Source organism: Myxine glutinosa, chromosome 14 (genome assembly GCF_964187855.1).
Source record: "Myxine glutinosa chromosome 14, kmMyxGlut1.1, whole genome shotgun sequence".
Classification (NCBI taxonomy): domain Eukaryota; kingdom Metazoa; phylum Chordata; class Myxini; order Myxiniformes; family Myxinidae; genus Myxine; species Myxine glutinosa.
This window is the reverse complement of record NC_136274.1, coordinates 34,892,427-34,915,996: the sequence shown is the minus strand read 5'-3', so window position 1 is coordinate 34,915,996 and position 23,570 is coordinate 34,892,427. Positions and strand designations below refer to the sequence as shown.

Below are 23,570 nucleotides of genomic sequence, written 5' to 3'. Positions count from 1 at the left end.
GGCCGGGTCATCCGGACCCCCCTTAAATTGACCCTGCCGGTGCAGGTCGATTCTGGAGGGGCGTGTGTAGCGGTTACCGCTGGATGTACATAATCGCCTTGCACCGGCCAGAACACGGCCAGACGCGCCTCTCCCGGGCATGCCCGGACTCACTGTTCCCGGGCACGCCCGAACCTCCCGGGCACGCCCGGTCTCGTCTTTCCCGGGCATGCCCGCTCTCGCCTTTCCAGGGCTCGCCCAGAGCGTCCGGGCATGCCCGCTATCGCCTTTCCAGGGCTCGCCCAGAGCGTCCGGGCATGCCCGCTATCGCCTTTCCAGGGCACGCCCAGAGCGTCCGGGCATGCCCGCTATCGCCTTTCCAGGGCTCGCCCAGAGCGTCCGGGCATGCCCGCTATCGCCTTTCCAGTGCTCGCCCAGAGCGCCCGGGCACGCCCAGCCTCGACTTGCCAGGCCGCAGCCAAACACGCCCGGGCAGGTCCAGACTCGCCTTTCCAAGGCTCGCCCTTGATACCCGGGCATGCCCGGTATAGCTTTTGCCGGGCAAACTTCCCGACATAAATGTGTATATATATTGTTGCCCGAAAAACGGGCTTGTCTGAATACCTGAGCTGTTTTGTTTCAATAAAGCAACTCGGACGAATTCCTTCTTTGGTCGCGTCAATTCTTTCGACTCGCGTTGGAGCGCAGTTCCTTCAGTACTTATATATTGCCTTTCTCTTCTGGGCATTTTCCCAGGCACCTTTTGAGCTGGGAAGCTGATATTTGGACATGACAATGACTCCTGATTTGGCTGTCAAGGCTATTTTGATTTATTGATTAATCAATAATTAATCGATTAATTATTTAATTATTCGATTAATGACAAAATTATTTTTTTTTGAAAGTTGCAGATTCGGATGAAATGGTGGTGGTTTATGTGTTCTATTGGGCAATTGATTTTTTTTTTTTGCGATTATTATTATTTATTTATTTTAATTATTAATCATTTATTTATTTTCTTTCTCATCTGGCCAATATCTCAGGCACCTTTTGAGCTAGGAAGCTAATATTTGGACATGACAGTGACCAAGTAATGTGACTATAAAGGATATTTTTGATTTATTGATTCATCATTTAATCGATTAATTATTTATTGATTAATAAATTAATTATTAAAAAATTTATTAATAACTTATTTAATTAAATTTCTAAAACTTACATCTTCGAATGAAGCACGAGTGGTTTAGTTATGCTATTACCCAATTGATTAAGAAAATATTTTATGACAATCTTTTATTGATTTTAATTATGCAATTAATCAATAAAATATTGTGCACCTCTCCCTCCAAATACAGTCTGTATGAGCTGCACGGCTGTATTGCCGGGCGCCAGAGGTGTCCCGGCAATGTAGCGCTGGAGGATATTTAATTATTTGGCATGGGGGCGGTGTACTTTGAATGTATCTGTACTTGTTTCTTTATTTATTTATTCTCTCCAGGTTGCTTCCATTCATTAAATGACTAAACAGCATCTCCCTGTTTTGCAGATCGCAAACGGTTGGGCGTTGGGCAGTCTCAAGAAATGAACACCCTTTTCCGCTTTTGGTCGTTCTTCCTTCGAGATCACCTTAATCGACGCATGTACAACGAGTTCCGGCAGTTATCAATTGAGGATGCACGGGATGGATACCGGTGGGTGTGTTTGACGTTTTTAGATGAGGCAAATGAGATTTGAGCTTCACATCGGCACTTAAACTCATGTATAACTTTGCTAATTTGTGAGGTGGGCAGCACATCCTTGTTGATTCGCGTGAGCAAACAGCGAGAAGTAAAGGTTACTCGAGGTTGCACAGCCAGATACGTGTTTGATACCGTATTTTTGATTTGTTCTTCAAACCTTCGTGATGATTGTCCTTTTCATTGCATCCTGACGTGATTGTTGTACACCGCACCTTTCCTATGCCATCTCCAGGCACTGCAAAACGTCATTGCCGGGCACCGAAGGGGGCTCGGCAGTGACGCACGCTGAAAGGGAGTACTCAGTTTTCACTCTGGTTATTTGTTTTTCTTTCTTGTTTTCTTTCTTGTTTTCTTTCTTTCTTTCTTGTTTGTCCGGGCGATATCTCAGCCATCCTTTGAGCTGGGAAGCTGAAATTTCGGCACAATAGTGAGCAAGTCCTTTGTCAAAAACGTTATTTTTGGTTTTTTGATTAATCAATTAATTGAGGAGTTTTTTTTAATTATTAGCAGTTAATTAAGTACTTATTTCATTAATTAAATTTCCTTTCGCTTCTGACCATTAACTCAGGCACCTTTTGAGTTAGGAAGCTGATATTTGGACATGCCAATGACAAGGTGATTTGGCTGCAAAGGCTATTTTTGATTAATTAATTAATCAATTAATCGATTAATTATTTAATTATTCGATTAATGCCTACATTTTTTTTTTTTTTTTAACGTTACAGATTCTGATGAAATGGTGGTGGTTTATGTGTTATAGTACCCCGATTTAGAATAGGTACACCGTATCCCTGCGCATCGTAAGAGGCGACCAAGGGTTGGCGTCAGGAAGGGCATCCGGCCATAAAAACATTGCCTCAAACAGGGAACCATGATTGTCATGGGGCCCGCAAGGCTAACCCCCACTCTAGCGGGGAAAATGGCCTTAAAACGATCATTCATTCATTCACTAGCGAATTGATTAATTATTTAATTTTTTATGATTATTATTTATTTATTTTCATTAATATTTATTTATTTATTTTCTTTCTCATCTGGGCAATATCTCAGACACCAATATCTCAGGCAATTTAATTTACTCACTATTGTGCACAAATTTCAGCTTCCTAGCTCAAATGATGGCTGAGATATCGCCCGGACAAACAAACAAACAAATGAAAAATCGGTCAGAGACCGAGGACTTGCCGGAATGTACTTTGTTTTTATCGGCCATTTTGGATCAAAATGGCGGGAGACCTATACATGCATATACGCTAAGCAATGGAAGGTAACTGAGTAAGTGTATGCATATCTCTTGTCCTTTCAGAGTTATAGTGGTTTGATATATATTTTCAATGAAAACTTGGCCCCCTGACCTTTGACCCAAAAAATAATTAAAACTAAGCATTTTTGATCATTTTATGCCACATGTTATTTTTGGGGAATTGAATAATGAACATTTTGGTGTTGGTTAAAAGGGAATCGGATAATGTTTGACAGAGTTATCAGTAAAAAAACATTTTTTGACCTTGGGTTCGACCTTTCAAGGTCACTCAAGGTCAAAGGTCATGATGCAAATGAAATGTCGTATGTGACTCACTATATGTCAGTAACAGTAAGTGTATGCATATCTCTTGTACTTTTAGAGTTATAGTCAGGTTCACTATGTTTTTTCGTTCAAAATCATGGTAGATTAGCAAACCTATACATTTTTGGAAACGTTATTACATGGAAAATCTGAAAATCAATGTTTACATTTGCCAATTCCGACCAATTTGATTCGACCAATTCGACCAATTCGACCAATCGACCAATTGCATTCGATCAATTCGACCATTCGACCAATCGCTTCGATCGACCATTCGATCGATTCGATTCGATTCGATTCATCGAATTCGATTCGATCGACCATTCGACCAATTCGATTTGCCAATCAATTTGACCGACCTTTGCTTGTGTGGAACGGACTGTGAAAACGATGCGGACTATATTGTCGGATACGACACACAGGACAGTGATGACGAACTCTAAATGGCATATTCTGTAATCGTGTATGTTTGATGCCATTGACTGCCTGTGTGTATTTTGTCATTGACTGCCTGTGTAGATGTGAAGTTATACTGACTGCATGTGTATATATGATTTTGCTGACTGCCTGTGTATGTTTGGTGATATGAATTATTGTGACACATTTTGATGTTATTAACTGCCTGTACAAAATGATAACATGTATTTGATTATGCAACTTATCGCGAATATAAAGACAGTATTTTGCAATTCAAAACCTTTGATTCGTGTCTTACCATTCCCCATAGCACTAATTTGATACTTTCATTGGATTCCTTGTCCCTGAAAATATAGGTTTAGTATATTTTTAAAAGTTTTTAGGGTAATTAGAGGCAGAAATAGAACAAAATATGTATTTTACAGTGGCCATTTTGAAAATCCAAAATGGCCGCCATACAGGTATCTCTCCAAATGTAAACATTGATTTTTAGTTTCCTTATGCTATAACCTTTCCAAAAATGTATAGGTTTGCTAATCTACCATGATTTTGAACGAAATATAATTTATTGACATAGTGAACCTGACTATTATAGTGGTTTGAAATATATTTTAAATGAAAACTCAACCCCCCCTGATTTCACGTTTTGGGTGACCTTGAGCTTGACCTTGGGCCTAGAGAGTTAAAAATTGGGCACAGTCTATTCCAGGGCAAGGCAAATATGTGTGTAAAGTATAGCGATGCTATGTGCAACGGTGTAGATGTAGTACTGCGCACAAACAGACAAACAGAGAGACAGACACAGACAAACTAACCAACCAACATACTTGCCGGAATCTATTCCAGCAAGTAACCAACAAGAAAACAAGAAAACAAACAAACAACCAGAGTAAAAACTGAGCACTCCCTTTCAGCGTGCGTCATTGCCGAGCCCCCTTCAGTGCCCGGCAATGATGTTGTGCAGTGTCTGGAGATGGCATCGGAAAGGAGCGGTGTACAATAACCATCACAACTCAGATCAAAAACTGGGATAGGTCAAAATTAAACCCGTGATAACTAAATCGGTATACAGACGTTGCCGCGGTTGGTCAAACCCTGCGTTATTTAACTGTTTGTTCAAATTCATTTTTATAGTACAGATTTTTAGGAGGAAATTTGCTCTTTCATCGCCCCTCCTCTTGTTTCTTTTCAACTAGCTTTTGTATACAAACATAGGGGCAATACCCCTGGCGCTCACCTGGTAGAATAAACAGTATACTGCACGGACTAAAGGTATTTTAAACCAATTTAAATGGTTGCTAGAAGACAGGGCAGCATGTAGAATCGTACCAACATAATCATAAGATTTTAAACAAACAAACAAAAAAATACCTATTTTAGGGGGCCATCCCCCCCACATCCCCCTACCGCAACCCCATATACCTCCTCAGACCCCAATTTTTCTCATGCCTTGAACAAACATTGGTACATCACGGGTGATGAAGGTTGTGGTGAAGTTTCATCGAAATTGCGTGTGTAGTTTCTGATCAGGCACTTAAACCATTAATTTTACTTTTTTAAGGAAAAAGAAAAGAATGGTTGAGTGCTGCAAGAGATGCAACTTTCTTTTTTTACTGATGCACATGCTGTAATCTCTGTCATCACATCATCGCTGTTCTTTCTTAATACAGGTACGGCTTGGAATGTCTTTTCCGCTTCTATAGCTATGGCCTTGAGAAACACTTTCGTACAGATATCTTTCAAAACTTCCAAGAGGAGACACTTAAAGACTATGAAGCAGGTTTGTCTTTGGCCCTTTTTATTTTTATTACATTATATTTGTATTTTTGTCATCATTGATCTCAGGCCTCTGCACATATGTACATACTATGCTATGATGTATATATTGTCACATGTATTGCCCCCATTTAAAACAGCAAGCAAATAAAGAAGGGACTGACATTACACATGCTGGGAATTAATATCCTACGGACAACCGACTTAAGGCCAAATTTTGAAGGTGCGTTGCCTGAGTGGTAGTTGTGGTGCGCCTAGAGTGGAGAGAGTTGGCTGAGGACAAAGGGTAGTGGAGAAGTATTGTGGTCAAGGCAGTGCAGAAGCTTGGTACCATTAGTCCTCACCCCTTATATATAAAGGGAAGAGGAGGAGAAAAAGAATATTTCGGCACAGGAAAGATGACAGAAACAGACACGCATGTGTGTCTTAAGAAGTTTAACTAACTTAATGAGGCACAAGCCACATCACAAAATCCTTAACATAAAATATACACAGTTATTAAAAAGGAAACTTGAGCACAATGAAAGTTACACAATAAAAATGTTCCCGCTCTGGCACTACATGCACACAGCCATTCACACTGGAATAGAACAGTAGTGGAGGGGAGAGATAGGATGAACTCTGGTTGCTGTTGCACCAAGACACAGCTCAGTGTAACCAGACAGGTGAGTCTCTCCATCTTTTCCATTGAACTGCTCCAAGATCTCATTAATTTTGTTGCAACTACGAGAGTCGTGGACTAACTCGATGCTTAAAAATATATTTTATGCCTCCACCGACGAATTCGCTGGAGGCATTATGTTTTTGGGTTATCCGTCCATCTGGCCGTCCGTGCGTCTGTCCGTGATAGGTTTTTGTTACCCTGATAACTTGAGAACAGCTGAAGGGATCTAAGTCAAACTTAGTGCAGTATGTATAATAAGGTAGAGATGAACTGATTAGATGTTGGGGTCAAAGGTCAGAGGTCAGGTTAAGTTACAATTATTTAGTTACCACGATACCTTAAGAACAGCTGAAGGGATCTAAGTCAAACTTGGTACAGGTATGTATAATGATGTAAAGATGAACTGATTAGATTTTGGGGTCAACAGGTCAAAGGTCATTTTAAATAAAACTAATGTTACTGGGCCAACTTGTAAACCAGTGATGGGAATTTTAAGAAACTTGGTCTCAGTATATATGATGCAAAGATGAATTGATTGGATTATGGCATCAAGAGGACAAAGGTCAGAGGTCATGGATTTGATAAAAAAAAGTGATGACTTTAGAACAGCTGAAGGGGTTTAAATCAAAATTGGTACATGTATGTATCATGATGTAAACTTGAACTGAGATTTTGGGGTCGAGAGGTCAAGGGTCAGAGGTCATGTTAAGTCAAAAATATTTCATTACTGTGATAACTTAAGAATGGCTGAAAGGATCTAAGTCAAACTTGGTCCACGTATGTATAATGATGTAATAATGTAGGCGGAGGCATATTGTTTGATGTCACGACGATGTGGAAGAGTGCTGTTCTCGTTGTTAATTACAATTGCCCTTAGACAACTCCCTCAAACCAAATTTGCACTCAGCAGCTGTGGCTCCAACATCCGAATCCACCTGCTTTAACACTTTCAATTTCAGCTCCAGACTGATTCTTTTTATTGACACTTTCAGCATATGAAGGCTTTCGGCACAATTGCCAATATGGCGGCACACAAAGCAGGTAGACAACACCGAACGCATTGATTGATTGAGAGGAGACGTGCGCAGAAATGTGCTTTGATTGGCTGCCAGCGATGTCAACACTAGCGGTCACATTTTCGGTCGAGGCAGTGCAATTAAAGTTTTAACTATTGACTCGCTTGATAGATTTAAAAAAAAAAAAAAGGTAATTAAAAATTTAATATTTTGTTCTCGCGAAGGCGAATCCGTGCAAAGCGAGGTATCTCAGTGTGGGGTATCACCATACAGTACTGTACTTTATGTTGATCTAGTGTGACTTAAATTGACTTGTCCCATGTGTTAACGACGTTCTATTGAAATGACGCAAGTAAACTCAGCATAAATCGGTGACATATTGTTCATGACATTAAAAGGAAATAGACAAAAAATAACACGGTATATGGGATTTGGACTTGGGATTCCAGCATAACAAGCTACATTTAACATTTGGGAACACCAAACATGTGATTGAATGAAGAGATGAGATTTAAACTATATCCATGACTGTTTGCTAAGTTTTCATCGAGCTGTATGCTGACAAAAACATACCCTCCATGAACGTTGTTTTATGTTCATAATGTTCATTTAATCCATCATTACTTTTATTTTTCATCTTTTTACACTTTATATCCGTGATGGTTGTGGTCCACTATCCCGCTTCGTGGATTGTGGCACTTTTTGTCATTATCTATATTCTGGTGTCATTTACAGGACAGCTTTATGGGCTGGAAAAGTTTTGGGCCTACCTTAAGTACTCAAAGGCACGCAATCTAGTCATTCTTCCTGCCCTGCAGGAGTGCCTGTGCCAGTTCAACCGGCTAGAGGACTTCCGAGTTGAGGTACGTACGTGCCTTACCCCGCAATCTCATTCCTGACAAATAAAAAGTTCATTATTTACAGACAAACCACGATATCTGCTTTTGCTATTATAAGGTTAAACCATCCTTGCTTCTCTCTATTTTTTTTTCCTTTTCTTAATGTTGAAGGCTTCAGTCATGGACTATATACAGTGCATTCAGAAAGTATTCAGACCCCTTCAATTTTTTCACATTTTGTTATGTTGCAGCCTTATGTTGAAATCGTTTAAATTCATTTTTTCCCTCATCAATCTACACTCAATACCCCATAATGACAAAGAGAAAACACGATTTTAGAAAGTTTTGCAAATTTATTAAAAAGAAAAAACTGAAATATCACATTGACATAAGTATTCATACCCTTTGCTATGACACTTGAAATTTAGCTCAGGTGCCTCCCATTTCTCTTGATCATCTTTGAGATGTTTCTTCACCTTGCTTGGAGTCCACCTGTGGTAAATTCAATTGATTGGACTAGATTTGGAAAGCACACCTGTCTATATAAGGTCTCACAGCTGACAATGCATATCAGAGCAAAAACCAAGCCATGAGGTCGAAGGAACTGCCTGCAGAGCTCAGAGACAGGATTGTGTCGAGGCACAGATCTGGGGAAGCCTACAAAAAAAATCTCTGCTGCATTGAAGGTCCCCAAGAGCACAGTGGCCTCCATGATTCTTAAATGGAAGAAGTTTGGAACAACCAGGACTCTTCCTAGAGCTGGCCGCCCGGCCAAACAGCAATCGGGGGAGAAGGGCCTTGGTAAGAGAGGTGACCAAGAACCCGATGGTAACTCTGGCTGAGCTCCAGAAATCCTGTGTGGAGATGGGAGAAACTTCCAGAAGGACAACCATCACTGCAACACTCCACCGATTTGGGCTTTATGGCAGAGTGGCCAGACGGAAGCCTCTCCTCAGTGAAAGACACATGAAAGCCTGCTTGGAGTTTGCAAAAAAGCACCTAAAGGACTCTCAGACTGTGAGAAACAAGATTCTGTGGTCTGATGAAACCAAGATTGAACTGTTTGGCTTCCGTCAACCCCACCTGGTATTAATTCAACAGCTGAATGGGATTCAAACTCAGGACCTTGGGATCCCAAGCCCGCCGCCTGAACCATTAGGCCAACACCAGGTATCTTCTTTAAAATAGGCTGTACTAAGGCATGTTTCGAGGAAAGAGGAAATGTTTGGGTTTTTAAACAAAAGCAAAACAAGTACAGATACATTCAAAGTACACCGCCCCTATGCCAAATAAATAAATATCCTCCAGCGCAGCATTGTCGGGGTACCATCGACACATAGAGACTGTATTGGGAGGGAGAGTTGTACAATAATTGATTGATTAATTGCTTACTTAAAATCAATAAACAATGATTGTAAAAAATTTTTTCATCAATTGGCTGATAGCATACCTAAACCACCAGTTTCGACATATCACGTGCCTTCGATACGGTCTGGCACCCCGCTCTGCTCACCTAACTCTCCTCCTATGGTATCCATGGAAATCTCCATGCATGGCTTGCGGACTTCCTCTCTGATCATAGTCAGCGTGTGGCCCTGAATGGGTTTCTCTCATCTCCCCTTCCTGTTCAGGCTGGAGTTCCACAAGGCAGTGTTCTGGGCCCTGTGCTTTTTCTGGTCTTCATCAATGATCTCTGACTCTCTTAAAAACCCTCTCTATCTCTTTGCTGATGACTCCACACTCTGCTGCTCCATTCCTCTTCCCTCAGATCAGCAGTCTGCAGCCTCCTCAGTCTCTGCAGACCTGGACAAAATCACAGACTGGTCAAACAAGTGGAACATGTCTTTCAATCCTGACAAATCTCACACTCTTACTATGTCTCTGTGAAAAGACCGGCTGGACAACCCTCCCATCTACTTTCTGAACAATCCTCTCCAAGAAGTTCTGTCACGAAAGCTTTTTGGTCTCACTTTCTGCCATGATCTTTCCAGGGAAAACCACATTTCCAAGCTGGCCTCCAAAGCCAGTCGCCGACTGGGCATCCTCTGTCGTGCGAAGTCCTTCCTTGGCACACCTGAGCTCCTCACCACATACAAGGCTTACATCCGCAGCTCAATGGAATACTGTTCTCCCCTCTGGGCTGGTGCTCCTGCCTCACACCTACCTCGTCTTCACGCTGTTGAAACTAAAGCTTTCAGAATCATTGGAATCTGCCGCGATGAAGCTAACTCCGAGGGCCTTTCACTCACTCACCGCACAGGTAGGCGGTCTTTCTGTCTTTTTCTAGCAGTGTCCATGTTGTGAAAATCAACCAGATCCACAACTCGTCCCATAGATAGGTTTAATTTCAATTAGATCGAAACATCATCCTGTAAAATACACCATGCAACATATATGTCAGGATCAAGGCATCATATGAGAAAGATTGGATATATCAGTCAATGCAAGCAAGCCTGGAATTAAGTGGGTACGTACCATTCAATTCTACATGTCATTGTATAAAGTCGCAGGAGTGGCCTCGAGTCGCGGACGTCCCGAGGTCTTATAGACACCGCCCAGTGGTTTAAGTGAGCGTCACACCTGGGTTCAACTTACATTTTCACCACAGTCCATGTGTTTTATACTTTCCCACCCCCTCCCCCCCCCCCCACCCCCGCCTTCCCATGCCTCCTCCCCCAAAGCCTTCTCCCTCCCACAGATCTCCCGATGTCTCTGCTCTCAAATGTTGTACTTGTGTGCTTCCCTCTCTTTCCCCATCTTGTCTCCCACTCCCGTTATATTATGTTTTATGTGTCAGTTTGTCTTTTTGTGATTAATGTTAGCTCTTACACGAGCCTCGATCTTGTATACAAAAAAGAAAAATAAATAAAAAGAAAAAAAAGTACTTCATCCGAAGCTGTAACTTTTTGAAAATTCATTCATTCATTCAGAGAAAAAATGAAATAATTAATTGATTAATCAATAAATAATCGATTAATTAATCAATAAATCAAAAATGGCCTTTACAGCCAAATCACTTGGTCATTGTCATGTTCAAATATCAGCTTCCGAGCTCAAAAGGTGCCTGAGATATTGTCCAGATGAGAAAGGAAACGAACAAGTACTTAATTAATCGATAATAATTAAATAACTAAACAATTAATTGATTAATCATAAAACCAAAAATACCGTTTTGCCAAAGCACTTACTCACTATTGTGCCTAAATTTCAGCTTCCTAGCTCAAATGATGGTTGAGATATCGCCCGGACAAACAAATGAAAAATCGGTCAGACCGAGGACTTGCCGGAATGTACTTTTTTATTGGCCATTTTTGACAAATATGGCGGCCGAACCACGTGACCGATGATGTCATCATTATTTGTTTTCTAAACTAATTTATTCCTAGATTATGCTCAAGAAATTTCATCTTGATTGGATGAAATTTTGTACTTGTCGAATTATGACGTCATAATGGAGGCACCTATCACATCATCATTAACATATTTTATTCCCCATGGAGAGTTCTTTACAATGAGCCATGTCTCTTTTTTTCTATTCAGCACTTTCGGAGATATAGAGGTGCAAAGTTTTTCGGTTTTTCCAAGATGGCGGCCGAACCACGTGTCCGATGACGTCATCATTATTTTTTTCCCTCCACCAGTTTATGCCGACATGGCGCTCAAGAAATTGCATCTTGATTGGATGAAGTTTTGTACTTGTCGAATTATCGAATTATGACGTCATAATGGAGGCCTTGGGCCGAGAGAGTTAAAAATTGGGCACAGTCTATTCCAGGGCAAGACAAATATGTGTGTAAAGTTTGGCGGTTCTATGTGCAACGGTGTAGACGTAGTACTGCGCACAAACAGACAAACAGAGTACTTTTTTGACTGCATGAAAAGAGATTATAGGGAGGGGCATAGGATTGGTAAGGGGTGCATCAGAGGGAGATGGAATGTTAGTTATCCATTGTGGAATTAGAGGAGAAAATAGAACCAAAAAATAGTTGCTTTATCAGTCGGAGAGACAGCGATAGTATCAACGGAACGGAAAAGCGAAGGAAAGGTAGAGCGACAGAAGTTGTCGGAGATACTTTTAACTAAGGACCAGAAAGATCTATTGGTGGAAGAAGACGAGAGGTTGTCCCATTTCTTTTGGATAAAGCAATGCTTCGCCTCACGAATAACATGTTTGCAATGATTTCTAGCAAATATGAAAGCTAAATGCGAATCGGAGGAAGAAGAGTTTTTCCATGTCCGATATGCCGCATCTCTTGCACGAATGGCCGCAGAGCAGGAACTAGAACGCCACTCAGTAGAGCGCATACTCCCGCTGTGGGTCAAGTTGGAATAGTACGATTTCACAAAAGTTTGAGGGAGTAGTTCAGTGACAACACAAGACAAGACAACACAAGACAGACACTGCACAGATATATATTTAGAATATATAGAAGATAATGTAAAAAAAAAAACAAGGCAATTTCACTTACATTTTCGGATTCAGCGTTCAATTCCATATAGGTGAGTGTATTTTGAGGCATGTGTGACTTCAAATAAAATTGGAAGCCAGAAAAAGCGTTCGTTTCATTCCTTAGGGATACAACATGTAAAACTGGCCCAAACGTGAAAACAAAACTCGCTCATTTTAAGTCGTACAAGCTAATGCGACCACTCATTCTTCTGGGAACATGCTTGTCACACTTATGTCACCTAAGTCTTTATAAGTTCATCAAATACTGACATCGCGATTGACATTCGCTGAGGTAAATGTTGATACCTCTTCTGAGGTAAAAAACAAAACAAAAAAAAAACAGTTTTAAAGCATTATACGTATCAAACGATACATTTTATGAAACGGGGAAACCTAATACACACTTTGGTGGTTTTAAAATGACAGAATATGTCTTTATTAGAAAAGAAAAAAATGAACATTGAAGACGACGCTGCTAAAAAAATACACCGCTTTAACGCATAACCACGAGTTTAAACTACATTTACAACAAATATGAAAACTATTTTCATATCACAATGTTAATTAAAAACATCTCAGAGCTACGTGATTTAAAAACGCCTCACCACCACGTCATTTTACACCTCACCACCACATAATTCAAAATACCTCACCACCACATAATTCAAAATTCACAACCACGGAAACAAAAGTTTCAGGGAGTAGTTCAGTGACAACAGACACTGCCCAGATATGTAGATATATAGATAAATAAACCTGAAAATCGCAGAGCCAGAATTATTATTTGGTCTGGGAAGCCCATGTGAGGTTTCTTCTTCTTCAGCCTCTCACACCCCTAGGTGAATATGCGATCTTTTTTTTTAAAAGTTCGAATTTTGCCAAATCTGTTTTATTCGTTTGTCAATATACCTCAGCCATTGACAAATCTGGAAATATAATTTTATTTGAGGTTCAAATTAACCCGGGACATTGTGTCAAACGATGCCTGCAAGTCTGTACATGTGATAAATAATTAATCGTCCACAGTCGAAGACTCTTCTTCTTCACGCAATAACAACTTCCAGCTTCCAGACCGTACATCCAATCATCTTCAAATTTTGCACACTTGTTACTCTTCATGACTTCTACTACAGTATGAAGTTTCACGTCGATCAATGAAGTGGTTCAAGAGATATAAATGTTTTTATTATTTGTGTTTAATTAACGATTTCTGCCAAACCACGTGACCTATCGCAAATTCCAAAAGGGCGTTTTAGTAGACTGATATGCTGAACAGATTTGTGAAGTTTCCCCTCGATTGGATCACAAATGAGGGAGGAGCTAGGTTTTAAATGTTTGTGCTTAAAAACATTATAACTCTGAAACCATGTGATGCATGACGTCATGCTCGCTGACTTTTTGTTCGTCATGGGTATGCGATTCTGCCTGCAATGTTTGGCCTCGATCTGTTCAGGCGTTTTGGAGAAAATTGGATTTTAGTGTTTTTCACTCAAAACAATATGGCGGCCGAGCCACGTGACCTGTGACGTCATAATTACCATTAAAATATTCTGCAGACCAAGTCCCTCCTATGGTAAAAATTTGCTCTCAATCGGTCCAATTATTGCAGAGAAAATGTTTTTCAAAGGAAAACAGAAAAAAAAATTCCCAAAAAAACTTCCTGGATCCGGAATAATTTCCTGAGCTTCACCAAAAACTAATCAATTCTTCCTTATCCCAAGTGCAATCATCCCACCAACTTTAATCCAAATCCGTTCAGAACTTTTCCAGATATCTTGTTCACAAACACACGAACACACACACACGCACACACGGACACGATCGAATGCATTACTCCCTAGCGGGAGTAATTTATTGAACCAAGAGTTGGTAGGAGAGGAAGACTTGAAAGAGAAGGGGATATAAGCCTCCATTCCTGCAACAATAACTTTAGCTGAATGTTCAGCAGAGATCGTCTGAGGAGAGGCAGTAGTCTTTCCAGGGAAAATCAGAAAATAAGTTTCGTAAAAATTAGTGAGTAATTAGAAAGTAAAAATTAGTTAGAAGTAAGCACCACCACCCACTTCTTCCTACCATGTCTACTTAATAAATATATTGCTCCTGTGTATTTGAGGTATTTATTCATATAGTTATATGTTTACTTATTTTTCCATTGCCTCATCTTTTACTGTACATGGTCATGTCTGTTGAGTCAAATGAACTTGGATAACAAAGTTTCAACACACAACACTATTTTGAAGCATTGGCCAACAACGATGTCTGTTATGATATTGGAGGAAGGTTGGGTTTGTAAACCAAAAGGTGTTTTTTCTATAAAGCGAAGAGCATTATGTCCTTTGGAATTGGAAAGAATGTCAGTCTCATCTATCCTGATGTTTAAACAGTTGAAAAGCAGACACATACCCACCATCATGAAAAGATCCTAAATTGTATCAGCAAGACGAAGCCACACAATGTTGGCGACAACCCTGTGCAATCCAGGGGCACCTGCACAATGAATGCCCCTCCCACATACCCACATTCCCGTTCCCTTGGATGTACTTGAAGGCATAACGCACCGATTCATATCCTCAATCCAAGAGGATAAAAGTCTCCATATTCTCCATTAAAATACTCTGAGACCTCATTAATTTTGTTGCAACTACGGGAGTCGTGGCCTAAATCGATGCTTAAAAAAAAGTTTGTTTGTTGGGTTTGGGTTTGTACTTAAAGGTACTGTGGGTACTGCCAAGGATGGGGTTTGTACTTGAAGTACAAGAGAACATTTCTAAAATGTACCCAAGATTTCTCACTTTGTTTGTTTTGGAAATGCATCTCCACATCGTGCCTTGAGTACAGTAATTGAGTGATGTATTCTTTGAAATTTCAACGACTCACTTTAAATTTTGTCCACCCACAGCCGCCTATTGGTGAAGAATTACAAAAAAAGGGTGCAGCACCCATTACTGCCCTACCTTTAGCCACAGTGCCTTCCCAGATTACCTCTGGGCTGAGCAGGGACCAATGAGGTCCAGGGACACGTTCTACGAGATGAACTTAAAGGAGTTTTACTTTTTTATTATAACCTTCCTGGATCTTTCCCAACTCTTCCCAACCAACGTGAATGGCACCCATTTCAATGGTAACCATCTAGAGGTTTGCTTAATGATTTTTGCAAAACCACCGTGGTACTTGGAGCATTACACCCACACAGATTCATCCCACACCAACGGACCACAAACTGTTGGTCTTCTAAGAGCAAAGACTAAGATTGGTGTACTTGGTTTTATTCCCATTATTTCCCATATCACTGCCACTTGGTGTTTTGGTGGTATGTATGCCTTCATTTTTTTTTGCCGCATTGGATAATTCCACGTTCTGCACACTCCCTCAGTTTGACCCATGTCAGGAAGTGAATGCAGACTATTTGTACAGTATATTTTATTTCGATTGTTATTTGGGGATGGTGAATCGGTACATCTGTCGAAGTGATACAACTCGGAAACTCGTCAACCTGGGTTTCAATACAGCGTGTTCTTCCATCATGACGGACGATACAGACTGATTCGGCGAGATCGCCTGCTTTGCAATTGTCTATATTTTTTGAAGATACCAAGCATTTTAAATTATAATGCAAACAATTGGGGGGTTGTAAAGGGGGCGTTTGCATATTTAACATGTTGCTTTAATGGTACCTGTCAGGCACAAAGGTGCCATCTATTTATTACGTTCACAAAATGGTGGAATGTTGACCCTTTCATCCTCTTCAATTGCTACATACATGCCTGTTTCTTCCAGTAATTCCTTCCTCCTCTCAAACCTATTTTTCTTCTCTTCATCCACTTCACAACCTTTACTAGACCCCCTCCTCCTGTTCCCCTCCCTCTCAGCACCATCATCCACTTATTCCCACCATGTCTACGTAATAAATAGATTGCCCCTATGTATCTGAGATTTTTTTGATTTTTTTTGAGATTTTTTTTCATAGTTCGTTTTTATTGGAAAGGGAATAGATGAAGGTAGCTGTTATAAGTGATCAAAGGAAGAAAGGTCACGTGTGGTTATAAGTGAAATCACTTTGCTTTTATGGTCAATCTCACCAGGTGCTTTGAGTAGGAGGCATTTATATCGATAAGAATAAAAAGAAAATCAAAAAAAATCAAAATAAAAAAATCAAAGAAAATAATTGTCTGTCGAGCAAATAGACTTTCCATTTCAGTCTTAAACCCTGTGGACAATGCATATGACCTGTCAACTCCTCACCAACTGCATATTTTGCGTGCAAAAGTTTTATTAATGAATAGTACTTAAATTTTTGTCTTTTTTGGCCTCTTTGTGCCCAAATCGTTTTTACATGAACCCAAAACACTTCCTGGTAACATCCTTGCGGTATATGCCCAGCTCTGAACTGGCAGGGGTGTGTTTCTAAAATGGTCCCATTCCTCCAATTATTCGAATCATTACATACGGAATGTGACTCATGTGATCCAACAAAATGTAATATGTATTATTGTATATCATACTGTGTTCCATGTACAATAGCATTGTTGACTCTGGACTGCCGTCTAATGTGGCCTAGCAAGCCACTCATTTGCTTTAATTGCTGTTAATAATAAAATTGGATGAAGTACTCGGCTACGACCTAGGCATGGAAGCAGGCCACGACAAAGGGATATCGAATTTGGTTGACTGTGAAAGACAAGGGCAGCATCGTTCAGGAACAATCCTTTCAGGATAAGGTATTAGTTATCCATAATGCGCTCTAGATCCTTCACTTTCATCCTTGACATCATATACTTCCTTTTGTTTGAATCGTTTCTTACCTGACATTCAAGATATCGTTCAGTCAACTCGCAACAGTACCCGCCCTACGGGCGGGGCTTCAATTGGGAAGCCCAAATGAAAAGGTAAAATATCAGAAATTGAAGGCTTTTTTATTTTAAACGATTCATATAAACATCCGTTGAATCATATCACACGCAAATCATCAAAATCTAAACAGTACATGGCTAAACAGTACATGGATGATCACGTACTACGTACGTCTCGCGTCTCGCTCGCTCTCATGTTGTCCCGATAATGATCCTTCCGCAGGTTCACCTACGGAAACCTTGTTACGACTTTTACTTCCTCTAGACAGTCAAGTTCGCTCATCTTTTCAGTGCACCGGCACGAGTGGAGATGATTAAACGCATGTGGAGATTAAACTAATCGTGTTCACAATCGCTATGTCGTATGTACTCCTGATACTTGTTTCCTTCAGTTGAAATGGGTTAGAATTCTCTCAAGCAGGGATTCAACCCATGTCCTTATAAAAGGTCTTTGACCGAGGTCACTGAGTTCGATCGGTGCAGCCGTTTGTGCGGCACCCGGGAAAACAACATCGTCACAATGAGAACATCGTCACAATGAACGTTATGCGAACGCGAATGTTATGCGGGAGTCCAAACCTGAGAATGCTGGAGACCAAAGCTGAAATTGGGAAAACTAAATAGCCTATTTTACTCCTGGAGATCCCAGGATTACCTACCCAAAATATTTTTACGATCGGTTCAGCAGTTTTTACGGTACCTTCGAACAGACAGACGGACATTTGGTGAATTATAGTAAGATTATCAGGAATTCACGTAACAATCTTCAAATCTCTCTACATCATAATTTTAGTTTCGAACCTTTCCACTGTGGTCAAACAGTTACACAACACAGAGACGGCCCTTCTAAACGTCACCAATGATATCCCATGTAAGGCTGACCGAGGATCGGCTACAATTTGAATAATCCAGGACTTAAGAGCTGCTTCTGACCGCGATGACCATATATTAACTGTCAGTTGTCATTCTTGTTGTGGTATCTCTGGAGCTGCTCCAATATGGTTTTCGTCTCATCTTGCAGAATGCAGTTCATTGTACATATTGCTGGTTACTTATCAGGTACTGTTCACCTGTCGGTCGGTAATCCTCACCACAATTTCTTTGAGCAGTGATGCCCATATCCTTGTTAAAAACATATAATTAAACTCCCTCATTTAAAACATTTATTACAACAAACTCTTTATGACATAATCTTTGTGCAACTAACTCTACAGAGCAAAGTCCAAGTTTTTCTTTTGTTTAACGATTCATTCAATAAGATCACCTTTGGGGTTAAGCACGGAATACACGTTGTCAGTAGCATTCCCCAAAGCAAAGATCCTTGTTTTTTGGTCGTGTACAGCCCTGGAGGGTGCACTGTGATCTTCTTTTTTTTCCCACCAAAGTGTTGAAATACTTCTTGAACGCCCAAGAAGATGTTCCTTACATTTCGTGACGACATATCATGTTCACCGGTACTGTACTTTTAAATGGGCAAATAATTTTCCCTCGTTCCTCTCTCATGCAAATCTTGTGACTAATTTAGTTTGTCGGTTCATGAAAAACGAAAACATCGAAGAGTTGTTCGATAGCACAACTAGCTACTCATGTGCAATTCCTCCTCTTAGACTTTGGTTGACACGCATCTTTCCCAAAGGAAAAATACTTTGCTTGGCACAAGGGCATTTGGGTACTCACAATTTAAGACAAAAAAAAAACAATGCTCTTGAATTTGCTCACCAAGTAGGTGTTGTATAGGGTGTTGCAAAATAAATGATACTTTTTTCCCCCCAGATTGTATTGACCACATGTTGCAAAATAAATGATACTTTTTTCTCCCCAGATTGTATTGACCACATGTTGCAAAATAAATGATACTTTTTTCCCCCCAGATTGTATTGACCACATGTTGCAAAAGAAATGATACTTTTTCCCCCCAGATTGTATTGACCACATGTCCGCAATTTTTGAATTCAAATTTCGCGTGCGTCATCGTGACGTGTCGCGCACGTTGCCTGCGTGTTGTCTCCGTCATATTTGTGACTAATGTTCGTGTCTTTGCTGAAATCTTTTGAAAGTCGACTTCAAATGGTTTCTGAAGCTGATGGTGGACATATTGACACGTGTTAAACGTGAGTTTTTAATTTTTGACTGAAATAAAGCCTTTGGTTGGATTTTCATCCGATTGAAACTTCATTTCATCTTTGGGGAAAAAAGTATCATTTATTTTGCAACACCCCTTACCTTATGGCAATCCTCGTCAGAAAACGTGTGACGCTGCACAGAGTCCAGTCGAGCGGCCATTCGAGTCCACTTGCATGTCAACACTAGTAGAGCGATTCACCTTCAACCATCAAGCCAATCACATAAAACCTTCATACAACCAGGTTACTAAGTTGCATTTGATTAAGATTGGTCAAACCAAAACTTTTTCCTACATCATCCCAATAGCTTCCAGTAGCTGCCTCTACTTTCATCGTTTTGTTTGTTTTTCACATGAGTGCTGTCGATTTTCTCAACCTTAGTGTAACATAAACAATTTGTTTCCTGTTCGAAAGCATTGATAAATATATGTTGTAGTTTTGTTTTCTTTTCTTCGCAAATGAAATATTAATTGCGCTATCTTGTGGATGTCCTTTTTTCACATGACGTGTAGCCTGCCATTTAATGCACAAGTTTTTAATCCTTTGAATTGTACATATAGTATTTTTGTTGAAATTTATTTTGTGCTAGCTTTAAGCATTCGCTGCAAACCCGATCCCTGCACCTACCTAATCTTACCTCATGTGGCACACTAAAGTTGGTTTCCCTATCGGTGCACCCGTTGCCGAATATTCTTGTTTCCTATGGAAACCAAGATTAGAGGCAAGAGTTTCCAAAACTTGAGGCCTTTTCTCTTCGGATACATTTTGTGGCAAAGCAGGCACACACCTTTAAGCAAAAAGGTGCTTGCTTGGCTGTGCTTAGAAATTGTACTTCAGTACAAAGTTTAATGAATTTATTGCAAATGAGAAAGCTTAAAACATGCAAGCTTCAAAATTACAATTCCTTTTTAGCATTGCCAGCTGAACCGATGGTTTGGGATGCTGGGAACCCAGGCTCAAATAGTGTGTACTATCCATGTCGACTCATGGCCTTTTAATTCACGGAAAGTACATGAGTGTATACTGTTCTTGCATGTGATTTGTGTATAAACGAAAAAAAGCTCCTTCATGAGCTTTACATCAGTGTTTAAAAAGAAAAACTTCTGGGGGGAAAACCATTTGTTTTTTCAAAAATGTATAAAGTGCCAGTTGTTCATTTCCCTGTCACATCTTTCCTGACATCAGATGAAGTAATCACAAAATGATTGTTACGCACTAAGAGTGCCTCGTCTCTTTTATTGCTGTAAGGTTCAAGGTTGTTGTTGAGAAAGCTGATGGAATTGTCCTGACAATGACCTGACAATTCTTGAAAAGGACGTGCAAACAAGGAAGCTTAAATTACCCAGCTGCCTTGCAAATAAACATTGCTCCGACCTTCGTTTATTCCCATACTCATGAACATGTTATTTGAATGTTGTTGTTACTGCAACAAGGATTTCCATGTTTTCTTCTCCATTGGTTTGACTCCCCACAGTGAACTCTGTGCCTCTGAAAGGTTTTGCAATGTTAGCGATAGCGCTGCGGGTGAATCTACAATTTCTCTCCAAGCACTGTGCAGTCAATTTAATTGGAATATTTCTTATGACTTCAAGAAGAGGTGAATAAAATGGCAATGATTATCAAGAAGCTTTATCTCATTTTGATTGACGTTGTCTCCTGTTTGCTTGTTTGTTATTCTTCTTTTCATCCTAATTCTACAACGTCTACAAACATACAAAACCCCTCCCCCACATCCCAAAAATTCCTCCCCTCTTCCACATAACAATAATAACTAGAAAGCATCGCAAAATGCAAAGTCCATCCTCGTCCACTTTCTACTCGATTTAAAGTTGCCGAAAACAACGGCGAAGAAAAAAAGATGTAAAACTTATTAAATAGCACATATTCTTCATATTCTCATATAATATAATAATAATACAAGTTCATTCACAAGGAACTTCAACGCAGCAGGAAGTGGCCATTTGGCCCATCAAAGTTCAAAACAGCTGTTCACCACCATCTCTTATCTTCCCCCATCCAAAACCTTGATCTTTTCTACCCCCACTAATTCACCCCAGATCCACCTTGTTTGAAATTCCAACTTCTTTCCTGGAAGTCTTGGCAGTGTCCATATGTTTTATACCTCTCCCACCCCCCCCCCCCCCTTCCCATGCCTTCCCCCCAAAGCCCTCTCCCTCCCACAGTTCTCTCGATGTCTCCATGTCTCTCGGTCCCTGCTCTCAAATGTTGTGTTTGTGTCCTTCCCCCTCTCTCCCCATCTTGTCTACCGCTCCCGATGTTATTTGTTTTGTGTGTCTGTTTGTCTTTTCTGTGTGATTAATGTTCGCTCTTTCACGAGCCTCGATCCTGTATACAAAAAAAAAAAAAAAAAAAAAAAAAGAAAGCCTGCGCTGTTATTACCAACTAATGGTTGATTGTCCTTGCTCTATCCTTTTTAATACTGAGCATCAAGCAAGGAAGCAGCACGTACCATTTTAAAAGTCTTTGGTATGACTCGGCCAGGATTCGAACCACCGACCTCCCTGATTCAGAGCGGATGCTCAAACCATTACACCACTGAGGCTGGTGAAATTTTACATGGAGCCCACCTGGTGAAATGTTTTTTATTTTATTTTATTTTAAATACAGGAAATACAGGCTCGTGAAAGAGCTAACATTTATCACACAAAAATCAAACACAAAATATATAATAAGGGGAGCGGTGGACAATATGGGGAGAGAAGGGGAAGCACACAAACACAACATTTGAGAGCAGGGACATCGGGAGATCTGTGGGAGGGAGAGGGCTTGGAGGGAGGAGGCGTGGGAAAGGGAGAAGGAGAAGTATAAAACACAAGGACACTGCAAGGACTTCCAGGAAAGAAGTTGGTATTTCAAAAAAAAAAAAAAATGGATCTGGGGTGAAATTAGTGGGGGCAGAAAAGATCAAGGTTTTGGATAGGGGAAGATAAGAGATGGTGGTGAACAGATGTTTTAAAGACCTGGAGGGAGGAGTGGGATTGAACAGAGTGAGGGAATTTGTTCCAGAGGCAGGAGAAAAGAGGAATGAAGGAGTGAAGGTGAGCAGAGAGTTTTGATTTTGGCAGTTTAACCATAAGAGGGTTGCAGGCAGATCTTGTGCGATCTGCAGGAATATTTGGGGGACAGAGCACAGATAGAGCTGGGGGAGCAAGGCCAGAGAGGAGTGGGTAGAAGACAGAAAGACCACCAACCTGCCTGTGGTGAGTAAGTGAAAGGCCCACAGGGTTAGCTTCATCGCGGGAGATTCCAATGATTCTGAAAGCTTTGGTTTCAACAGCATGAAGCCGAGCTAGGTGTGAGGCAAGAGCACCGACCCAGAGGGGACAACAGTATTACATTGAGCTGCGGATGAAAGCCTTGTATGTGGTGAGGAGCTCAGGTGTGCCAAGGAAGGACTTCGCACGACAGAGGATGCCCAGTCGGCGACTGGCTTTGGAGGCCAGATTTGAAATGTGGTTTTCTCATGAAAGATCATGGCAGATAGTGAAACCCAAAAGCTTGAGTGACAGAACTTCTTCGAGAGGATTGTTCAGAAAGTGGATGTGAGGGTTGTCCAGTCGGTCTTTTCGGAAAGACATAGTAGGAGTGTGAGATTTGTCAGGATTGAAAGATGTGTTCCACTTGTTTGACCAGTCTGTGATTTTGTTCAGGTCTGCAGAGAGTGAGGAGGCTGTAGACTGCCGATCTGACGGATGAGGAATGGAGCGGCAGAGAGTGGAGTCATCAGCAAAGAGATAGAGAGGATTTTCAAGAGAGTCAGAGAGATCATTGATGAAGACCAGAAAAAGCACAGGGCCCAGAACACTGCCTTGGGGAACTCCAGCCTGAACAGGATGAGGAGATGAGAGAAACCCATTCAGGGCCACACGTTGACTACGACTCGAGAGGAAGTCCGCAAGCCATGTGTGGAGGTTTCCATGGATACCATAGGAGAGTTTGGTGAGTAGAGTGGGGTGACAGACCGTATCGAAGGCACGTGATATGTCAAGGGAGACAGCTCTAATTTCCTGTTTGGCATTGAGGACCTCCATCCATTGTTGAGAAAGCAGAAGCAGCATGTCCAGAGTAGAGTGACCTGGTCTGAAACCAAATTGATGTTCAGAGATCAAGCCATTGGAGAAGAGGAAAG

The 23,570-nt window shown here is 40.7% G+C and overlaps 1 protein-coding gene across 2 annotated transcripts in view; it reads left to right on the top strand.

Annotated features, from left to right (window-relative positions):
- LOC137418387 (la-related protein 1-like) overlaps positions 1-17,061 on the top strand; it is a 169,794-nt gene extending 152,733 nt beyond the window's left edge. For both annotated transcript variants that reach the window (XM_078768470.1, XM_078768469.1), the window contains 4 exons: positions 1,526-1,670; positions 5,373-5,482; positions 7,894-8,021; positions 15,347-17,061. In XM_078768470.1, the coding sequence (XP_078624596.1) occupies positions 1,526-1,670; positions 5,373-5,482; positions 7,894-8,021; positions 15,347-15,454 (491 nt within the window). In that variant the 3' untranslated portion in view covers positions 15,455-17,061. The remainder of the gene's footprint in view (positions 1-1,525; positions 1,671-5,372; positions 5,483-7,893; positions 8,022-15,346) is intronic.
- The last annotated feature ends 6,509 nt before the right edge of the window (positions 17,062-23,570 follow it).